This window comes from Leiobunum rupestre, chromosome 6, assembly GCF_980474605.1.
Source record: "Leiobunum rupestre chromosome 6, qqLeiRupe1.1.hap1, whole genome shotgun sequence".
Classification (NCBI taxonomy): Eukaryota; Metazoa; Arthropoda; class Arachnida; order Opiliones; family Sclerosomatidae; genus Leiobunum; species Leiobunum rupestre.
This window is the reverse complement of record NC_143389.1, coordinates 61,287,361-61,310,479: the sequence shown is the minus strand read 5'-3', so window position 1 is coordinate 61,310,479 and position 23,119 is coordinate 61,287,361. Positions and strand designations below refer to the sequence as shown.

The window sequence follows — 23,119 nt, the reverse complement described above, 5'->3', positions numbered from 1 at the left end:
ATCAAGGGCCCAATATGTAATTACGAATCGCTTAGCTCAATTAGTCCGGGTCTTCATCACTTTGGTTTAAGAACATAGAATGCACGATTAAAATTACCATAACAAAAGATTACAAACAATCCTAATATAATATTTGGCGCCAAATAGCCTCAATTTCAAAACATAGTATGTCCCAGTTGACTCCATTACACAGACGGGTAGCATATTTGAAAACGCGTTAGTAAGCGATATTTTCAACACAGCGATCGCGAGCGAAAAAACCAATAGGAAAAAAAATAGGATGGAGAGTCTTTTTCGGGTTACAAGGCGGCTGAAAAAAAAAGAGGATATTTTTCAACACTCACCATTTTTCTTAGCGTGACACCCGGCGAAAGGATGCAAGCACAGCAGAGTCAGCAAAACGAGACGCGTTGTAGCGAAGATATCCTGCAGCGAGCCAGTTGACCGTTGCCTGACCCGAGATGACCAAGAATTTCGGAGCGGCCACATGCTTCTTCGGCGCTGAGGTATTTCGTCGGACGTTTTCAAACGGTCAAGCGGGTTTCTTCGAGGAACATCGGAGGTCAGCGATGACGTCATATAACGAGGGCTAAGCGGAGAGAGAGAATGCCGCGTGACCCGACGCTGCCCAAAGTCGCTTTATCTTCCAAAGTTTCCCCGCCTCTCAGATTTTCGGCTCAAATATTTTGGCTGCCTGTTGGGAAAAAAATAAGAAAAACGATAGGTAAGAGACTAATGACGCTAAGAAATATACAAGTTACGTTTTATTATTTTGATATATTGCCATACTTCGCTAACAGCCTACTGTATTGAAATCTCAACTTTAATCTTAACGCTTAACTTAAAGTAAGCGCTACACCAGTTGCCACAAAATATTTAAATATGGGCTCTTTAAAATAAAATTTAGTTATGTTAATTTTCCGGAAAAATAAAAAAATTAAACAAATTACTTTTTAAGGGTTTTTAATTTTTTAACTTTTATATCGATATAAAATGTTAGGTGCAAACTATGTATTACATAGTTTGCACCTAAGGGAGGGGCCTATGGTCTCCATGGAAACCGAGAGGGGAGATCAAAAAGTCAAATCATTTCACGGGTAGCTACTAAATAGGTATCCATTTTGTTGGTCATCGCAAAAAAGCGACAAAACGTACGAAAATTAAATTGATGCTTCAATTTTTTAAATTAATATTGCTATGGGCCCTAAACCAAACCAGGTAAGATTTTAAACCCGGGTTATTTAAACAAAATAGCAAATGACGACTGAAATATCTACAAAAAGAAGTTGGCAAAGTTTTGGTGGTGATCGAATAAAATAACAATTTGTAACAAGGCAGTTAACCAATTTCAAAGTGAATCTAAATTCTTAATCATTTTAAAATAATTAAAATCCGCAAACAGACGATTGAAACTGTTAAACCTCGCGTTTTACTGATAAATATATCTACACCAGCAAAATGGCGGCATGGAACGGTTCATTCTTGCTTAAATAACATTTATTCTTGGTGCATATATCTATACTTGCAACTGCGTCATTGGCGACGTAGGGATGCAAACTATGTATAGTAAACAAATTGTTAATCAATTTAAAAGCTAGTCTAGAGGTTTAGTTTTACTTTTATATTCGGAAAAATGAGGCTAAAATGCCGCTTTAATTAAATTTGCAAATAATATTAGACTAATCATGGAATGAAAAACTTTTTTTTAGGAAAAATACGGAAAATTTTCCAAAAAAAAAGGCCTCGGTCATGTTCCGGAAAATTTTGACTTACAACACTAGTATTTTGTTTTACTTATTTACGTCTAAACTTACAAGACGTTAGGCTTAAGAAATGCTCCACACGTTCTTATAGACTCTTAAACTCGCCTTCCCAATGGACCACCATTACCTTACAGTCTACGTGGGGGGTTGTGAAAAAAATCGGTTTTGGGGGGTTGAAATTTCTGCGGTAGAGGGCTTGCTCGTTAGTTGTCTGTACGATAATGGCGGCGCCCAGTAAACGTTTCTAAAACGAGTATAATTTTTTACGTTCTTAACAAACAATAAACCTAAACTGCTAACCAGGCAGTATAGTTGGATAATTTTCCGACTAACAACACTAATAAAATTATTTTGAATTACCAAAAGAATTATTACACAAACAAGAAAAATGTTGTCTATTTTGGTCAGAAGGTATAACTCTTCGCAACATAACCAATCATAACTATTACAACAAATCCGTTTGCGTTTAGGCCTATTTAAATCTACAACATATATTTATATTCAACAAATCTTGGAAATTCACGATGTACGGGTACCAGAATTTAAAATAGAAACCATTTTGGGGCTTCAACTACACATCCCCGCTCCCCATCAATCTAGCCAAAAAATATAAATATAAAAGGTTAAAAGAGGCGAAGAGGAAGAGTAAGGGGCGTATTCCTTTAGCCTGGAAAATCTCATCGATTGGGCGTCTGAAAAAGATCTCGGGCCCCCGTATTAACCTTTTAAAAAAGGGGCCAAATCCGAAGGAAATTTCTTAAAAAGAAACGCGCATTTTCGCCGTGAAATATATCTTGACATACACTATATATAGAAAGAGAGATTCGAAGCTTTCTTTATTATTCAAATTCTTTCCACGACGCGGCGGGCTGCAGGGGGGGGGGGGGGAAGAGGGGGGCGAAGAGAACCTGAAAAAATGAGCCAGAGTCATTTTTTTTCCTTTTCCACCCCCAATTTCAGGACCCTCCTATTTTAAGCCTATAGCTTTCATAATGTCGGCTTCAAAGGAAAATGGTCTTAAAGTATCGACCGTTTTTTTACTCGTAGGAGGAAAAGGAAGCTAAAAAGAATGCCGCGTATTATGACTTGGCTGCCTTACTTAGAAGAAACAGCGTTGTACACTATATGGTGGTCTGCGGTAGTTAAGACAGTCGTTAGGTGGCGTATTAGACAACGCGTGAGACCAGGAATTTATTCAAGTTAGCGGAGAATATGTGATGGAACTATTATCCATATTTTACGCTTGACTAGGGTATACTAAAGTTATCATTGTTAACATTTCAATTTACTGAAATGTATTATTCCAGATCTAAATATGACACCCAAAAATGTTAATAAAAATATTACTTGAAATTACAAAAAAAAAATTATAAAAGGGTAAAATAGATAACTTAGAAATTATAAAAGGTATTTCAAAAGGTTACGAAATTTTTTGAGGAGTTGTAGGGGGTGAGTTGAGAAGTATGCCGGTTGTTTTTCTCATTTTCCTACGATGAGTTAAAAGAGCGCCAGAGAGCTTCAAAGTGTGGCCTACTAGCCCCTGTGAGTAGGCTGCAACAAGCAGCAGGGACTTTAAATACTGTTTAAGTTACATTTTTAAGCTGGTTACCACGATTTGTATACAAAGTTCTTTTTTACCTATCACACGAACCCAAACCTTAATGTTCGCATTTCCCTACTGTTTGGTTTGCGCTTGTTAAAGCCGACTTCTAGGGTTTAGTAGGCCACACTTTGAAGCTCTCTGGCGCTCTTTTAAATCATCGTAGGAAAATGGGACAAAAACAGGCATACTTCTCAACTCACCCCCTACAACTCCTCAAAATTTGGCATAACCTTATGAAACACCCTGTATATCTTTTTCATATTTTTAATATAAATAAAAGGCCCAAAAGGCAAATCGGCTTACGTCAGGTTACATTGTTTTGGAACCTTTTATTAATCATTTAATTAGCACTCTGCAAATTAAATGACGGTTAAAAAAAGTAAAACCGAAAGACACATTTGATTTTATGATTTTGCAACGCGTAAAATACATTTTCTTGACATTTTATAATGTAACAGATTGGGGTTTAAGAAGAGAGGGGATAATATGGAAATGCCCAATAAAAACTGCCAAAAAATAAGAATCTACGGCGTATTTCTTTCGGAAAATGTCTCGCGGGCTAGAGTTGGGGTGAATACTCTTTCGTATAAATAAGTTCTCGTTTTGAACGACAACGGATAAAATGAAGCCGCTCTTTATGTAAAAAAAGGATTGAAAAAGATTCCATCCAGGGCGGCTACGAGCGATTCACTCTTTCGCCGGAGAGTTCCTTTTTCAGACGTAACGCGTAGGCGGACGCCAATTTTGGAATATGGCGCGTTTATACGAATATAATGGACTTTTACATAAAGCTCGAGTCAACGGCTTTCCTTCCGTAATACGAATCTCATTATTATAAAAAGAAGAGAGATTTGGTCGCGTTGTCCGGCATTCGCTACTGGAAAAGGAGGTTTGGATCGACGCGGGACGTGTCGGGACGGCTGACAGCTTTGGATCCCGATTGCTTCGGAAATTAAACTAAGTTGGCCGCGACTTAGCAACCGCGACGGGATGAAAGGCTGGGGAAAGCGGGGAAGCGTACGTGACGGAGTATCGCTTTATTAGACGGGTATAGGTTCGCCCGTATAAAGCGCCGGGACTATAACCAATATTTGGTAGGAAACGACGGTGACAAGCTTAAGTGATAAAGGGAGAAATATGGCGTGAGAAGAGGAAGCGAGAGAACCGGGGAAGAGAAAAGAACGAGATGAAAGAAAAACTTTCGCATCTTCGGACGTACCCCTCCGTCTTCTGGGTCGCGAGGGGGAAACGAAGGAACAAGGTGGAGGTAAAGGGTGTCGCGCAGAAAGAATGAGGGGAAAAACAATCGACAGGGCTCAGCGGGAAGTGCCAAAAGAAAGCTGCCCTCGCTTTCCGCCGACGCGGCCAAAAAATGGCGTCACTCAATCTTATTACAGATATTCCGAACCATCCTCCCCTCCGACCAGAGAGAGATAACCCGCCACCCTTATAATTCATCGGACAATAAAAAGGCCATTGTTTTTACAAAAGCGGCTCGTTGATCAATGCCAATATAGGAAATCGTCAGCTAGGGAATAGCCCTTCATTAGCCCTCGCAGTTTTCTTCGGGAGTGGGGCACACGCGGGGAACGGTCCTCTCAGACTTTACACTCGACCCTCGTTTGGGTAACCGATGGGGTGATTCGATGACCCCTAAAGCTACATCGGCCCTCTCCGTTACAAACGCGTCAAACTGTAGCGATTATTCCCCAAAGGTTATCGGCGCCGTATTAGTCGAATCTAAAAATATCTAGTCGCAACTACGGAACGTCTCGGTTACGCCTTCGAGACTCGGGGAATCTCGTACGGAACAAAGTTTCGCGCGGCCGCGAAGCACCCACCCAAAATGTCTACCGCAAACACGCGGAGAAATCCGTCGAATTGGATATACAGAGTTCCGGTCCCCGTCCTCCGGGTGAAGATTAACCAGGACGTTAAGATCTCCCCTCCCGACTTTAGTTAGTGGCGCATTAGGAGGGAGGCGACGGACTGTTACGGTCCCGTCCAAATAACAAACCTACACGGGCAGTCCGGCTCAGTGGCGTCGAGGTGTATCCACTTTCACACACGCAGCGCGCGAGGGAGGATCTGTGGGTCCATCTATAGAGCGAAAACCCGGTTCTTCTTAACTCGGCCTTCTTCACGCTTGACTTTGCGCTCCCGGGGACGGAGGGAAAAGGGAGGGCGAGAGAGCGGTCACTTCCACCATCATGAGCGAGTTGATGGGGATACTAGGCGGACGTAGCATTTCCATTACATCCCTCCTGGCTCCCGTCTTCCTGGATTTGCGGCAACCCTAAGCTCGAAGAAAGAGATTCCGCTCTTTGATAGCCTCTAGATCCCTTCTTTCAATCCCCGGCATCGGTGACCTTTGTGTAAAAGCGCGGTTGCCATTTATAAGGGGTCACGCGGTTTGATGGTCAAGGTGGTCGTACGATAAAAGAGAAACAACCGGCCACTTCTACCCTCCTACGTTTTCCGCTTGCTACAGCCCAGTCCCCGACCAAACCACAAAACTAGAGGTCACCCGTTGGAATCACCCGACCATATACAATTCTTTAGAGACGATGTCTAAAATAAGTTACCGCAGCACTACTGTCAAAGCTGGTTTTTTTACTGTCGGCTATTTTACACCGATATTGCAAACAAATAAATGAAGCCAACACAACGATTGATTGATTGATCAGTTTGTGTTTTAACCTCCGCAGGAATTTTATTTTAAAAAGGTTCAGTATTATTACTATTACAGGGTTCGTATAAAATTTCCGGAATTAAATTCCCTGACATTTCCAGGTTTTCCCTGACCAAACGTTTTAGAATAAATTAATGTTTTAAGGTAAAATCTTGAAAAACGTTAATTGTGTATTTTTAGTACATCTTTCAAACATTTATTTGCCGGATTTGTTTTTGGGGTCATTTTAAAATTGCCTTACTTTTTGGGGTCATTTAAAAATTCCCTAACTATTCCCTGACCATTGATAATCATTTTCAAATTCCCTGACAATTCCCTGACCATTGGGAATCATTTTAAAATTCCCTGACTATTCCCTGACCATTGGGAATCATTTTAAAATTCCTTGACCATTGGGAATCATTTTAAAAATCCCTGACCATTGAGAATAATTTTCAAATTTCCCGAATTTTCCTGACCATTGGGAATCATTTTAAAATTCCTTGACCATTGGGAATCATTTTAAAATTCCCTGACCATTGAGAATCATTTTCAAATTCCCTGATTATTCCCTGGCCATTGAGAATCATTTTCAAATTCCCTGATTATTCCCTGACCATTGAGAATCATTTTCAAATTCCCTGATTATTCCCTGACCATTGGGAATCATTTTCAAATTCCCTGATTATTCCCTGACCATTGGGAATCATTTTCAAATTCCCTGATTATTCCCTGACCATTGGGAATCATTTTCAAATTCAATGATTATTCCCTGACCATTGGGAATCATTTTCAAATTCCCTGATTATTCCCTGACCATTGGGAATCATTTTCAAATTCCCTGATTATTCCCTGACCATTGGGAATCATTTTCAAATTCCCTGATTATTCCCTGACCATTGGGAATCATTTTAAAATTCCCTGACTTTTCCGGTATTCCAGGTCGTGTACGAACCCTGTATTTTGATAATAAACCCAACGTTCCAATATCACAGAAAAATACCGTATCATTTGCAAACAGTTTATAAGTACAAACATTTCCCATCGCAGACCGAACAACTCGGAGGAGATGTGGGAAACGAGAAGAGACAAGGGGTGCGTTTCCGCGCATGGGAAGATGGTCGGCCTGTAACGTGACGCAACATTTCCCCTTCTCGCGACAGAGCGTGGTGTAATTACGATAAATGGGGAGACACAGCTATTATTCATCGCACGACCAAACTTGGAAGGTGGTTAAAAGAATAGCGCGGCTACAGAAATGGGACTGTCTTCGGGCGACCCGCTGCCCATGTCCTAACTAACTCTCAGCAAATTAACGGGAAGCCGGTGGACGTAAAACGCCAACTCATCGCCCATTGACTCTAGCACTCAAAACTTTACTACCGAAAAGCCTATCTTTCCCTTAACCCCGCAGACTACAGAGCCTCGTTGTAAAATAAATGGCCGGTCTTGAAAATCAGATGCCATGGCACTTTGCAGCCATTTCAAATAATAGGTTCTTCCTCGTCGATGAATGGCCTCGGCCGTATACGCGATTCGCTTCCCATTCACGCCAGCTCGTTCGACATTAGGTCGTCCGTAAAATATCGAAAGTTTACGTTCCGCCGAAGAGACAGAGCGAAAGAGACATCCCGGCCGAACGAGAGAGAAGCGCTCCAGTCCGATTTCGGCCAATTAGACACGCCAAACGAGCTAATTAGGAAAATTTACGCGCGTAGACCGGAGAGAACCTATCAAAGAGACTTAAAAAGCGAAAAGGCGAAAGCGCGGTTCCCGAATCCGTCTTTGATTTAATCTCCGAAGGAAGGACTTAAATCAGCGTTTAGACAACGCCAATTCCCGCAAAGTCGGCGCAAAGTCAACTTCCAATAAATAGCCGAGAGCTATTATAGCGTGCTCCAGTAGATCAATTAAGACGGAAAATCGCCCCCAATTCAGTCTTAGCATTTCATCTTAATGCAATTCCAATACGCCGATCTTACCTTATGGCCACGCTAGCTTTTAAGACGATTAGTTCGGTTACGTTTCTACAGATGGCGCCGTCAAATTTATAAAAAGTATCGGGATAGAGATTTAAGCTCGTAAGATTATAGGTGGGATGGGCTTACTACGCCTAATTTGGTCCAAATTGGATTCAATAAAAGCTTCGACGTACCGCGTAAACGCGCGTTTTAATAGGCGGTCTCGGGAATACCCGATTCAAAGGCGGTTCAAACGCGAAAGGCACCCAATATAGATTCCATTTTATCCGCCCGCCGCTATAATCTAACTACCGAAGACACCGAGTATCGCTTTTGGTACCTCAGAGGAGTACCGCAAAAAAAAGGGCCAACGCCCAGAATAGAACACGGTCGGCGCTTAAAGGGAATGCGCCCCTTACCTCGAACCGCCCTCCTCCCCGATAAACGGGGACCCTCAATTGGCATCGGAACCCGAAGGGCCGTTTACGACGATTAATTCGGATATAAGACGACGAGCTCCACAGTGACTATCTCGCAGTTGGAGAAAGATTGAACGCATCCCCACACCCGAACGAAAAACCATCTCTAGTTTCTCGTCCCGCGCCTTGGAAAGACTAGGAGCTACGATAACCCTTAAAAAGCGCCATCTACCCGTGGGGGTCGAGGGAGGCTGAATTAACGTACTTTTTCACGTAATTACCTTGGGCTTCGGCCACCGAGGGTAATCGATTATACGTACACACGCTCTCAACCACAGCGTCTCGAAGACGAGGACAAGGTCTCGAACGGAGCGAAAGCCGCAGTGGAAGGCCAAGTTCCTTCAGGACTGGGATGTCAAGATTCCTTCTCCGGATCTCTCGAGCAAGAATAGAGACCGATAGCCGTGGGCACACGTTTCTATCGTCAAAGAATAAAAGGCACTCGAAAAGTTGATTTTTTTTTATTTAATAGTGAAATCCCACGAATTTATTTTTATTTTATCAAGTGATCACCAAGCTCACGGGTTTCTGTTATAATTAATTTTTGTTAAGCCACATTATACGAGTATGACATAAATTTTTAATTGCCGTACTTTTTGACGAATCGTTTTCGCGACGAAAAATTCCGCTTAATTTAATTGCGGAATTTGGGATGACGGGTGGACCTAATCGGCCTATACACCCGAAAAAGACTAACTAGAATGGGAAGAGAAGGACCACACCCTACGAAATATATTTTTTTCAAGTCCACAAACACAATTACATACGAGAACTTTATAAACAGGTCTGAAGCTAAAGATGACTATCTCCAAATGTATAAGTCAAAAGTTATAAATTTTAAATAAATGGCAAATTAATCCACTACTGTCTCTACCATTTCGCTCCAAACAAGTTAATTAGCCACATGTCATCTGAGTACAAGCATGCTCTCGAACTGTACGCTAAAGTGGTTAGGTTTAACTGATTAATAAAAACTGTAATGTAATCGGTGTACAGATAAAAACTTGTTGAGGTTAACAGTAATAGTAAGTGTTGGGGGCTGTTGGTTCGCGTGGCTATGACGGGTTTAGCACCACCCTCCTACGCAGTATAAACCGGCCACCTGTTTAAAGGCATTATAAGTCGCTAGATGACTTAGGCCTAAGTTGATGCCTTGCGTATTAGCCTAACTGATAAAATATTACAATTAGCATGTGGTTAGCCCTACAACCACATGGAAAAAACGAGTTAGCCAAAAAAATTTAATATAAATCAGGAATCCTATCTCTACTTGGAATGCTTATCGCGGCAGATTTTCGTCTCGACGTTGCTGGCAGGTTTTTTTTTGACGTCACTAAAGCCAGGTTCAAACTTACCCCTAAAATCGCTTCGTTTTAGATTACTAGTTTTCAAAACCAGGGTGAGAAATCGCTTCGTGTTGGTTCGGGGAGCAACTCGTCCAAGTTGGTTCGCTTAGAATCGCTTTCAAAACGATAAGGCGGGGAAGTAAAATTGCTTATATTTTCAAAAATAATGGGAATAAAATTCTAAATAATGTCAAATAATATTACTGTATGTATAGTAAACATGATTAACTAATTATTTTGGGATACATTTGAGTATTTCCAAAATTGTGGTCATAATTTGAAATGACGTTAAGCGTTGGCTATAAGCGAACCGGGTTGAAGCGATTTCGCACGTGTGAACCAAGAATTATCGCCGGTGGTCAAAACTGGCCTTCAAACCGACCTAAACTGGGTTTTAAGCTCTAGTGTGACCGTGGCTTATGTTAACTTAACAAACAACAACGTGAGAGGGGAGCGCGCGCAAAGAGGATTTTTTATCTCGTAGGCGGGGCCAAAGCCGTCAGAGTGATCATACCATACGCGATACGGCAGGATAAGCATTCCAAGTAGAGGTATGGATTCCTGTATAAATACACTAAAAATGAAATAGCAAATACTAACCTACAAGTTTTTGAGTAAATATTTCCCGATGATTTATGTCGGAATTAACGTCAATGAAAATTAATTAAATCAAAGCACAAACGCTGTCACATTTTAAACGACTCGCCGTTTTAATAACGCGGGAATCCAAAGGGACGAATGCATTCTAGCAAGCAGTCGCAATTTTAATTATCCGAAAATTTCCACACGCCTCGCGCCTCTAGAAAATGATTAGAAAATGTCAATATTTTTTAAGGTCAATTAGTCACCGCTAGACGCCGCTCTTTTCGTAAACCCCGAGACCAAAAAAATGCGGGACGAAAATATAACCTTGACTTTTTTTTAACGCGAAGTGAATGTTTCTCTTCAATCTAATATAAAATTGGCTTTCGCTGATGCAAGGGCCGCCGACCGAAAAAAAACCAAAGGAGGGGAAATTTTTGGGAGGGTGACTTTTAGTCCCCCTCGATTTTTTTCCCTTCCCTCCCTGGCTAAAGAACATCTTAGAACCCCGGGCGACGAATGGCCAAGTGTTAATGTTTCCTTTATGCTAATTAACTCCGGGTAGGAAAAATGGCATTCGCTAGACGCTCTTTTTCTCCGCCAAAGCAAATAGGAAACTATGAAATGATAATCAACTGCGTATTATTAAGCTTAGCATTTTTAGTGAGCTAAACTAAATAACGACCTATGTCTATCGCCAAAAAGTGACCAATTTTTTTAGGTTATTTTACTTCTAGCAGCCAACATAATTGCGATGCATATTTTACGTACTAGAATGTTAATTACTTTCTGCTGCGCGGAAAATAATAATAAGTCATAATACAATCGCTTCAGATTTTGGTTAATTATACTTCAGATTAAATATTCCTTAAAATATTAATACATTTATGATTATTACTTGTATTAGATATTAAAATGCAATAAATTATTTGTTTTAGTTTAAAGAAGTTAATCATGAAAAAGAAAAATTTAGAGACAACGTTTTTTACACACAATCCCAGAGTTAAGGTTATAAATTTCAACGAGATCTAGTTCGAAGCTATATTTACCGGCCTCGGTATCCCAATATATTTTTTATAATCTGAACCCAAGAAGTTAATCATTTTTCCATTTTTGTGGTTTTTCGCGATTTTCGACTTAAATCTACATATTTTTTTTAATTAAGACCGACTTGCTTGACAATTATATTTTTAGTTAGTACCGATCATTTCTGAACTACGTTTTCGGTTTCAATAAGAAATTTTCATTTTAGTTGAGATTTCGGGCCAATTCGCGGGACCTCATAACCCTATAGTGGTATTTGAATTTCGTACCAATTGATACAGGCGCCATCTAACTCCAAAAACAAACCATGGCTATCTTATTTCCAAATAACTCATTTCCGATAAAATTGTTCTTGGGTTTATTAAGTTGATATGATTGAAAATTTGTTCCAATTTAAATTTAATATTAAAAATATAGTTGTAACATCGGAGGGATTGTGTGTACTTAAATGTCCGTGACATCTTGTTTTTATTTGCAGTCTGTAATCTCAACCTAACTTGATGTTGCTGTTTAACCTCACCAACCTCAATTTCATTACGTTTCAGGATACCAAAATCATACTAAAAATCGTGGAATTTTTGGACTAATTTCGCATAATAAATTTCGTAAAATACTCTTTTTTCGAATTATGAAAGACCTTAGGTCTGAATGAATAAATTAACCGAAAAACATTGACCTATTTAATATTATTTAATATTACTTTTTTAAAAGAAAAATGTATTATCTGTGGATTCGATCTTTTTCTCTCTCGAGTGAGAATGGGTAAACAAAGTTTTTGTTACGAACTCCACAGAGAACGAAAGAGCTTTATTATGATTTCGAAATCGGCGCGAATTGTATGAAGTAGAAAATGGGAGAGAAAGAGCTCATTAATAATCGCACGAAGCCTCCGCGTGTGAGAAAATGTATAATAAACTTTCGAAGTGAGCCGAAAGAGAGAGAAATGAGGGAAGAAAAGGAAAAAGCCAGTCTGGCAACGAGGAAGTGGAAAGCGGAGTTACACCCCCGATACAAAAGTCTCCCAGAATTATGATGATGATGTGAGAGAGTTGTCTGCCTTCGTTCTCGATTCGGGCGTTAATGCGCACGTCCACGTGCGAGATTGTGTAATTTTTAGAGGTTAAGCCTCTGATTCTACACTTGCAGAACGATTTGAAGTCAATCTAACTTGCAGGTGGGCAATAAGGTAGTTTGTAGAGTTGTTAATTTTCCGGGGAAATAAACTGCGGAAAAAATTCCAGAACATTTTCCGAGTTGCGGAAAATTTTTCGCAAAAAAGAAAAATAAAAAATTGAAACATAAATTACTTTTTAAGGGTTTTTAATGTTTTTAACTTTTTATCGATATAAAATGTCTAATAACAGTAAACATACTACAAAACATTAATAGTGTTACATTGTTAATCAGTTTAAACTAGTCTAGAGGTTTAGTTTTACTTTTAGATTCGAAAAAATGAGGCGAAAATGACGCTTTATTTTCATTTTCCAACAATATATTAGACTAATCATGGTATGAAAACTTTTTTTTTCGGAAAAATACGGATATTTTCTGGAAAAAGGCCTCGGTCATTTTTCGGAAAATTTCTGACTTACAACACTAGTATTTTGTTTCATTTCTCTACGTCTAAAGTTACAAGACGTTAGGCTTAAGAAATGCTCCACACGTTCTTATAATTTTTGAAGTTCTTAACAAACAATAAACCTAAACTGCTAACCAGGAAGTATAGTTCGAGGCAGGTAAACGCATATTGTTATACGGTTACGCTGTCTGGAAACTTGAGATTCTAAAATAGGAGACCATTTCTACTTCTACATAAGTGGGATGGGTCAAAGTAAGAGGTCTTGGGATCAAATTAGCAGGCATTCAACCCTACGCTAATCATAGTTCAGGGAACAAGGTCGCCAGTTAATTTCCAAAATATCACGAAGCGCACGGTTTTCTGGGATTTCCGCGTAAAATTAAATTGTTATTCAAATCAATAGCTATGTACAACGAATAGGATTTAAGTCGGGTTTCCGAACAAAAATCTACATTATTTTTACTAGTTAATTTATATTATAATTTAAATATTAAATTTATTGCTGAGTGCTTATTTTAATCTAAATTCGGCCGGTTCGGGATAAATGTCTGGTAGCCACAAATGTCTGGTAGCCACAAATGTCTGGTAGCCACAACGCTGCCGGAGAGCGAATGGTTTTGAAATAAATAATCGGAATTACTGGGATTTCCGTGTTAAATGAAATTTTGATTCTAATAGCTGCAACGTTCACGTGACGATATCCGAATAGGATTTAAGTAGGGTTTCTGAACAAAAACTACATTATTTTTTGAACTAATTTTTATTATAATTATAATTTTAATATTAAATTTATCTACATTCGGCCGGTTCGGAATAAATGTCTGGTAGCCATGACAACGCTGCCGGAGAGCGAATGGTTTTGAAATAAATAATTGGAATTACTGCTTAGCGGGATTTTTCGAACCGGATTCGCTGAACTCGGCGAGAGGCTAAACAACGTAACTCGTTGTTCCGCTACGGCCCAAAAGAGCGTAGTTAGGGGCCAGCAAGTGGTTATACTAAGACTGGCTTCATCCCCGCATTAACGGGGGTGGATTTTGACCGGCATCTCATTTCGCGAAGGTTTCGGATTACGTACCCGGCTATAATAATATTTCGGGCTTGAAGGGAGAAAGGAATTCCGCGGAGGGGGTAATCATTTATAAAAGGGCGGAATACGCGTGTGAGAGCGGACATCCAACACACACGCAGCCTCTCTCAGGAAATATTATTTTTAGACAAAACTTCCACCCGATGAAAAGAATCTTTCCCTTTCAACACGTTTTTTTTTTCTTACTTAATAGTCCCCCATTATGTCTATTTATAGAGGAAGGGTTAATCAACCCCTTAAACATAACTATTCGCGAAAAGACCAGTCTTTAAAAGGTAACTAAAGAATGTTATTTTATCGCTTTCACCAGTTTGTCCAGAATACGCCCAATGAGAAAGAAGACTTATTGACAGCGACTGATCGTTTCTCATACAACTTTTTATTTCTATCGGTTATATGATATTAAATAGCTTTTATTTAATTGAAATAATAATTTTTTTTCACTTTAACTAAAAAAATAAAGATTTCCGAAGAAAATTTACAGACGTAAAATGATAATAATATCGTAATTATTTTATGGAATCGATGGTTTTAAACGGCATGGAATTAAACTTTCCTCGGAAAACGAATATTTTTTACCTCAAATATTTCAATTTATTTCCGGATTATGTTAACAAAAAAATAAAGAAGTCTTAAATAAATCTATATATATATCCACAAAAAAATTGTTATTTAAAAAAATTTATTTTATCGAAACATATTTTCTTGCCATATGTTATTCTAAAACATTGTTATTTAAAAAAGTTGATTTTATCAAAAGGTTATATTTTCTTGCCCTTTGTTATTATATTTTCACCACGTTTGGTTTTATTGAAAATGTCTGAAAAACTTCTAATCTACAATTCGATTGACAGTGATAATGACAGCGACTCTTAATATTCTTAATTTTTAAAACTTTATGGTCAAATATCTTGACTATATTATTAATATACAAAACCCGAGGGGCTAACCACTCTTAGAAAATCTGTACACCGGATTACGCTTAGATTACCACTGCCAAAGGCAGGGACTTCAAAGATTACGCGTAATCCCATTAGTACAGTCAAAGGTACGGCTCTGTACACCGATTACGCGGAGTGATCAGCCCCTCAACAAAACCTGTAGGGGAACTTGAACTTATCGCGTACAATCTAATCTCTTACACTTTTTCAAGAGGGTGACTTAACCCGACTATGGTAAATAGGTATATGGTAATTATATCAAATCACATCTTTGTAACCTGATAATAAAATCAAAAGAATATCAAATAAATGCGTCCACCACCAAAACCAAATCCCTTCCAGGATGGCTTCCAGAAATCACCGCTTTTCATATTAGCTTCTTTTCTTTTTTGTAAGGCGAACGAGAAAAAAAAACAAAAGACAAGTGGGGGTGCAAGGAAAAGGGGGCTTAATCGTTTCGAATTACCACAACACGGCTTAAGGAGGAAAGGCGTACTTAGGGATATACACACGACGAAGCGACGCGGTGTAGAAATAAAAAACGGGAGAAAAATCTAATCTTCCGCCATTCTTTTTCTTATTGGATCGTGGCATCCTCGAAAGACCAGTGGTTTCGGTGTATTGTAGTTGCCAGTAACGCGTAACGGAGCGCGTTATCCCGTTAGCCTTCCAGGAGGGCTTCCAATTGAGAGTGCGTTGAATCATAGCCGCGAATCGTCCGGCGGAGAGGCCGAAGAAACGCCATTGCCACCGAGAAGGGGGAGGAGAAAAAACATTAGCAGAAGTGTGGCCATGGCGCAAAAAACGAGAGACACGGCCGTAAAAAAGGGAAATGTCTTTGGCCGGAAAGCAAATAGAAACTGGGCAATGGGAGGCGCGCGCCAGACCTCCGCTCGATACGCTTTATGGGCATTTCCCGGCGTCAGAAACCTATAATTTTCTATCTCTTAGGCCGGTCGAGGACTCCGCTGGCTAATGTATCGAGGGTGGCACTCATTAATCTCTCGAGGACCTTTCTCGCACCCGGGACGCCACGGATTATGCCCCTCCGTCCGATCCGAAGAAAATAGACGCTTCCATATAGATGACGCGGGAATTCCGACCGACTAAACAAGCCGGCGAGACGCCGCTCGATAATCATCGATAAGCGGACACCGAATATGATAATCGATAGAGGAGAGACGACGCCCGGAGATGGAGAGAAATGATAATTAGGCGATGGCAACGGTCGCTCTATCGAAGAATAATGCTAATGTACGTTCGTAAAAAATCTCCCCTGGCCAGAGTGCGAGTGTGTTAATGGCGGGTCCGAGCAGACAAATCAGAGGCGTATACCTATTTCCAAGACTTCGACGACACCACCGTGTCCGCGAAAGCTGTCGAGAGACAATCGAGTCTACTCGGTAAAGATTGTCCGATTACCAGAGATTCCTTAACGCGTCCGCTTCAAGCTGACGCGTGGTGAAGCTCCGGCGAATGAAGTCGCGTCACGGGCTCGACTCGAACGCTATTTGGGCGGTTTTTCGATGGGCTCTCGTCATTACATTGAGGCCCGGAATGAAATTTAGACGATGAAAGACTCGCGGGATGCGGCTCATTATCAGTTCTCGTAGTTAGCGTGTCGAGCGGCATGGGCGCGGAAAGGCCGGGAGACGGGCGCGTAATCATTTATACACCTGACCGACCTACAACGCCGCCATTTGGAAGGAAGACCCTCGGGAGACCCTTCCCGAAAACCCAACTCGGGACAATATCACTTGGCAACTCGAACGTAACCGGGAAGCCAGTAGGCTAGAAAATAAACGCCGAATCTGGCAACTACTAGACTACTTCTGGCTCGAGAGGTTAACGAGTTCTTTTTATACACCATTGGGGTTTCCTAGGAAACGAGCCTCCGATGCTTAGAAAATTCGTTTAGAACGTTTTTGGCTGAGCAAAAATACGAGACTGACCCCTGGAGAAGCGTTAGCCTCAACGACGGGGAATCGACCCATTCCTTCGGTCCTATATATATCTGGTAGGGCTGCCGAATCGCTAAGGGCCTTTCGAGAAAAAGTAGAGGGGCATCTAGCGGCTCCTTGGAGTACTACGGTTCCTATTGTCCGTTCGGAATTCATTAGGAAGTTGGGGAAAAATTCCGCCGCCAAGACTAACGTCCAAATACTTTCGTTGGAATGATGAGGTTACGTAGTTACTCCGCGGCGCTCCGTGTCCGCCGTTATCGAAAATAAAGAGAATCGGGTCCCGGCGACTGGGAATTTTCACTCTTTCTTTCTCCGAATTAGGGCCCTTCAACGAGGTGCCCGCCAAATCGGGGACCGGGTTGGACTCGTTCTAGTCAACGGCGTTTTGGGGTACGGGATGAATTCCTTTTCGAGGCCTCCTCCGCGCCGCCCGTCAATGGGCTTATTCTTATTATCGAGCTCGAAAATAATTAACGCGGCGCTGGCGGAGGGCGTGAAGCTCTCGAAGCGATGATGCATCAGCTTGTAACTCGTAAGCGATCACTCAAATACGAAGGAAACGAAAGCGACTGAGAAAACTGACGGTGGGAGAAATATTTAATCGTTGGCGTTCGTAGTCGTCCGCCGAACGAAGTCGAGTCGCCACCAAAATCCGATGGCGAAGGTCGTAGTTTCGTTCAATGAGGGACCCGAAAAGGGGAGAGACGGGGATGGCTTGTCACCGCTCTCCGGGACCCCAGTTCCGATCCTCATCGGATGATACGGCGAATACGCGGGCAGAAATATCCGAAAGCCGTCATTCCGCGTGGGTTATCGCCGAAAGAATACAAAAGAGCGACTACGCCGCGCACTTTTCATCGACGATTGCCGACGTAAGCGAGAGAAAATGTTCCATCTTTTGACAAGCCACTCATTTTCTCTCTCCGCGATTCAGGAACATAATAGTATTATACGGAAGAGATATTCAAAGTTGTCACGAATAAAGAGTCGCGCGGGGAGGCAACCCCGCTGGGGACGACGGTCTTGAAAGCGAAATTTTCAAATTCGCCGTTTTTGGAGTATTCTATATTTTCTATCGATTGTAAATTTCTAATCGAGTGGAAATAATGGATACACAAATTTCCATTTAGCTACCTGGATAAGAAAATGCTAGTTTATAATACGCATACACAAAGCAAACCAAACAATAGTGTCAAATATGGAAAATATAAGACTTTGCTTGATACAACTATTGATCGAAACACTGTTAAACTCAATTCGATGGCCAATTTAACTATTATCTACTGAGATGTGCAAAGAAATCCAGAAAGACCAGCAAATGGGCAAAGTCAAACGAAAAATAAGGGATAACCCTAGGGGTTCCGAGATTTCGCTGCGCGGCCATCTTTGTTTGTGTCCAGAGTCTTTTAAGATAAGTAAAAAAAATGAGTTGGGGTTCCGGCAGAATTAGGTTAGGTAGCCAATACATTTTCCTTTATCCGAACTATAATATAGTGTCTTGAAATCGGAGTTCCACAATAATCAAAAACAAAATACACCATTTGAATCCTCCAGGGCTGAAAATCCAAAACATATAATGGTTTCCACTCGTGAATGCGAACGAGTCTAAAATTGGTTCCGGACGCAGCGTGGTCTTCGCGAAGACATTCCTCGCGCGGAGGACTTGCCAAGGAACGCGGTGGCCGCGTTGGAACGCGAACACGTGTTCGTCAGATTCCCGCTGCTGCCATCAAGCTCATTGTCAGAAGCAGCCAGAGGAAAAGACGGCCGAAGAAACCCAAGAAGAAGACGGAGAACGCGCCAAGTGCCATTAATTACCCGAGAAAGCGAGCGTCCTTCTCAATCGCCCGAGGCCCGAATTATTGGAAAAAGATTTAGAAAAAAAACTAGAATAGGAACAGGGGAAATATTTTTGGAATCTCGTAACGCGGAGAGTCGCCGTTCGCGGGCCGAAAACGTATAATAGACGCTTCCTTTTCAAGGAGCGGCGTAATATGGGAGAACACATACGCGAACACGCTGTAGAGAGTGAGAATAAAGGCCCGCGGCGATAAAGAAAGAAGAAGATGCCGGGGGGGGGCGTCAAGGGGAGGGCGATTTATTTAAAAAAAAATAAAAAAAAAGATCGAGCGAGAGAAATGTCTCGCGAGTAATTCCGATTCGCTAACAATAGACTGCAAACACGATGAATGATTACCTCCGGCTAGCGGAGAATTATTAAGTTTCGTTTTGTTATTGACGCGTCGCTCATCTACCTACTCTAGCCTTTGACCCCCCTACCCCCTCTTCTCCAACATTTCTCTTCATTTTCCAATGAAGAGGCCAAAGAAAAGATAGTGCCGTGTTTGGGGCCAGTTGCCCAATCCATTTCCGTTGCATCAGCTCGAACGCCGCGTACATCCAACCCCTTAAAGTGGGAAAGACAGTGTTCTCGAGCAGCTCCAGAGATTGCACCAGGACGCGGAGCTATTTCTCTATTCTCCTTTCTTATCTCGGCCGCTCTTTTCCTTGATAAAGCAAAGGCCGCGCTCGCTGGGAATAATTAAAAAGAAATAAGAAAATTCCGTAGACGGAGACGCCGACGAAGATAAAGTTATCTGCCGAAGAGCTCGTCTTTTCTTTACCAAAAGAAAGGATCGGCTGATATTCTTCTCGCAGTAAATAAAGCTAATTCTATTCCTATTACCAGACAGCCCGAATCGCGTAGGTAAACAGGATACGCGCCGGACCGAGAAACATGTCCCGATCACCGTAGACCCCCCAAAATAAATAGAAAGATTTATAAGCCCAACGGGAAAGCGAACGTTCCCAAAATAGACGTACGTTTTTGCATAGATAGCAAGGAAAACATTTTATCCGCAATTTCAAACTAACAAATAAACCGTATATACTGACGGATTTTTAAACATCCAGGGAAAGCTGACTTCTCATACGCATTAACAAAAACCTTGTAAATAAAATAAATTGTTTACCACTCAAAAAGTCAATATGTTAATTCTTTAAGCCAGTTGATACACTAACTGTGACTAACTGGTCTCTGTGGCTCTTTTTTTGGTTGACTGCTACCAAGGTTAAAAAAAAGTTCATTTAAACTAGGTGCTACAAACCAGGGTTGGAAAAAAGCCGGCTTTTATTGACAAAATCCAGACCGGTGGGTTTAATTGGCTATATCCGTTTTTTTTCTGTTATAACCAGCTATAATATAAATAGTACCTTTTACTTATGTAAGTAGAAATTGTCTGCAGTTATTGTCGTAAATAAGAAACTAAACAAATAAAGCGAAATAACTATATAAAATAACTGAATTCGTTTGATTTCCTCGGGAAATTCCCCCTAGTTTTTGTGTATGACGCACCGACAGAAGCGAGGCAGCGAACTTTGGAACTTTAAACCTACCGAAAAACTGGTAAAAGTAAACCGCTTTAATATGAAACCAAAAATAAACTAAATTTCTAAATAAAAACTATTAATTTACTAAAATATTCATATTGTAATTTTATTTTTTAAAAAAGCCACAAAAATTTTGATTTTTTCAGTGGCTATAACCGGAATTAACCAGGTGGCTATAACCGGTATGGCTGGTTCTATGCCAACCCTGCTACAAACACACAAGGAGAACGCAACCCGTCAAAAGTCGTGCATTTTCTTGGGTATAGTTTTCATTGGCTAGACGCTAGGCGAAAATTCGGAAATTGTCTTCCCCCGCCCGTAAAGTTTTCAACGTAAAGGTTCGTCCAATGAAATTTGTACACAAGACTGCGTTAGCGTGTTTAAAGGCTAGCTGCGTTCTTCTTGTGTTTGTTGCTCCTAGGTTTCACAACCGTCACATATCGCTTGCCAATTCAAAATGTTCAATTGAGACATAAACGCCCAGTCAATTTCAACACTAAAATAATTATAGATAAAACAAAACAACACTACAATTTTGAGGAAAACTAAATAAAGTCCTCACTATATTTATAAAAACTAACAAAAAAAACGAACATTTTTACTGATGATAATAATATCATAGAGAAACGGTGAAAAAAATACCCCCAAATTTACCTTTCGCACGAAAGATTTCGATAATTCCAAATTTCTGACCCGGGGGTCTTTTCCGTCGCGGGTTTAAAACGGAGAGCTCAGTCACTCTCCCCTTTTTCGGAGGATGCGGATCTGTAGGTTATCGTAATTATTCCGCCGCCCGGCCATTCTCGCCCCCCGGCCATTCTCATCCCCCTTCTATCTCTGATCCCTTCTCTTCCCAAAAAAATCCTCCTCAACATCCCACAGACCCGGTCCTCCTCGACATTTTAACACGCAAGTTCCCCTCGCTCTCCTTCGAGACGATGTATAATTGCTGCGGCACCCGATTCTCGTTCGAGCAGAAAAACATTGTCAACCGCGATTAATACACCTGGCAGCGTTTCGAGGGATCGAAGCCGGAGCAACGCCTATTTCGGCGGCCCACAGAACAGACAGGCCCAAAAAAACTTATTAGGGGGACCGAGAGAGAGAGCACCGCGATGGGGGGATTTAGCGAAATTAGGAAACAGGATGTTACCATTGGGAATATCAATTCGATTTGGGAGGGGATGGAATTAAGAATATATAGATATTAAACGAATGGCCATAAATTATGGAAGGGTGCGGATCCATTGATTGTTTCGTTTTATATCGTAAGAATAACACTGAATATATGTTATTTAAATGAAATTATTCAGTTCGAAATAAGGAAATTTAGTCAAGATGGCTGCTACGGGTGAAAATCAGGGAGTGGAGAGGGAAGGGACGATGTCGTCACGTGAATATAATAGTGGAATAATATCCCGACCTTATTTTTAAAAATCCATTTATTCTAAGCCTTTATCTAGTTGAATAAAACATTTATCAGTAACGTATTAGAGCCAGCGCAATGCGGTAAGGAAAACCACGGCGAAACCACCCAAAAAAAAACATATTATTAAATAATGGGAGGATGAAAATTTACATCCTCCGACGAATAAAAAAAACACAGCTCGGGAGTGTTAATTTTGAATAAGGCCTAAAGGTACGAGATAAACGCAACTTCATTTACTTCAATAAAACTCAGGGCAATCCCCCTAAGGAAATTCGGATCAGAATTCGTTACAAAATTGCGGCAAACGACTAACGTCGGAACGATCAATAAAATTCGGAGCTTCCCCAATGTACAGAAATACTCTTTCATAAATGTATGGATAGGCGGCAGAATAAAAAACTAAACTCTATTCTCGAAGGAGGAAAAGGAGAAGATTTGGTTTAATAACTAGACTCCCCAAAATGATGCAAATTTGACGCGAGAAAGCCAGAGGCGAACGCCAGAAATACAGACTAAAGAGGTTAAGAAACGCGAAATACGGCGAGGAATACGTCAAGGCACGTTCCTTCTTGTATAAACGTGTTCGGCTTACGAAAAAGCCCGATGCGCTAGACGTATTTCGCGCGCTTTAACTCTCAAATATAGCCCCGGGTCTAATGAGAATTCGGAAACGGGAAAGCGCGAAAGAAAAGGATTGCGAGCACCGGGGAGAAGCCAGCATCTGGCGAGGTCTCCCCCAACCGGAGAGCCGAAGACTGTGACTGGCGTATAAAAGTCAAATCTGATGTAATTGATTCGAGCAGACGTCACGTCTAGTTATGAACGTATCTCCGAGCGTCACGCGCGCGTGCGAGCCCCCCTCCGCTAATATGAATATATAAATATAAGTACACGTATTTTAATTTCCTTTTGCCAAGCTTTGACACCAGTTCGCCCAGATGAGGTCCATCATGCAAGAGGAATATCTTATCAATTCCCCATTCTGGAAGTAGAATGAACGGGGGGTTTTCCACGTATATCCGGGTTCGACGGTACACGCTGCGTAAAAAGCCGCGCCAATTGGGGATAATTAAACGCCTCTTTGGCAGGCCAGCGCCAAGTGCCCGCGCATATTAATATATACAAAAGATTACATATATTCTCCGTCCACGGTCCCCCAGTCAAAGAATATTTTAAGTTCCTTCGCAAATACGAACGAGAAACCATTTATAGCTAAAGCCGATAGATGTTGCGCATTTTAATACTAGAAGATATTCTGAAAATATGATAATCCCTAT

At 41.0% G+C, this 23,119-nt stretch overlaps 1 protein-coding gene across 8 annotated transcripts in view; it reads right to left on the bottom strand.

Annotated features, from left to right (window-relative positions):
• LOC149942907 (latrophilin Cirl-like) overlaps positions 1-23,119 on the bottom strand; it is a 282,318-nt gene that overhangs the window by 181,737 nt on the left and 77,462 nt on the right. For 6 of the 8 annotated variants that reach the window (XM_090179813.1, XM_090179812.1, XM_090179817.1 and 3 more), the window contains one exon: positions 345-694. In XM_090179813.1, the coding sequence (XP_090035939.1) occupies positions 345-579 (235 nt within the window). In that variant the 5' untranslated portion in view covers positions 580-694. Of the gene's footprint in view, positions 1-344; positions 695-10,423; positions 10,547-23,119 lie in introns of those variants that run through there. The other 2 variants (XM_090179814.1, XM_090179815.1) reach the window with 2 other exon arrangements.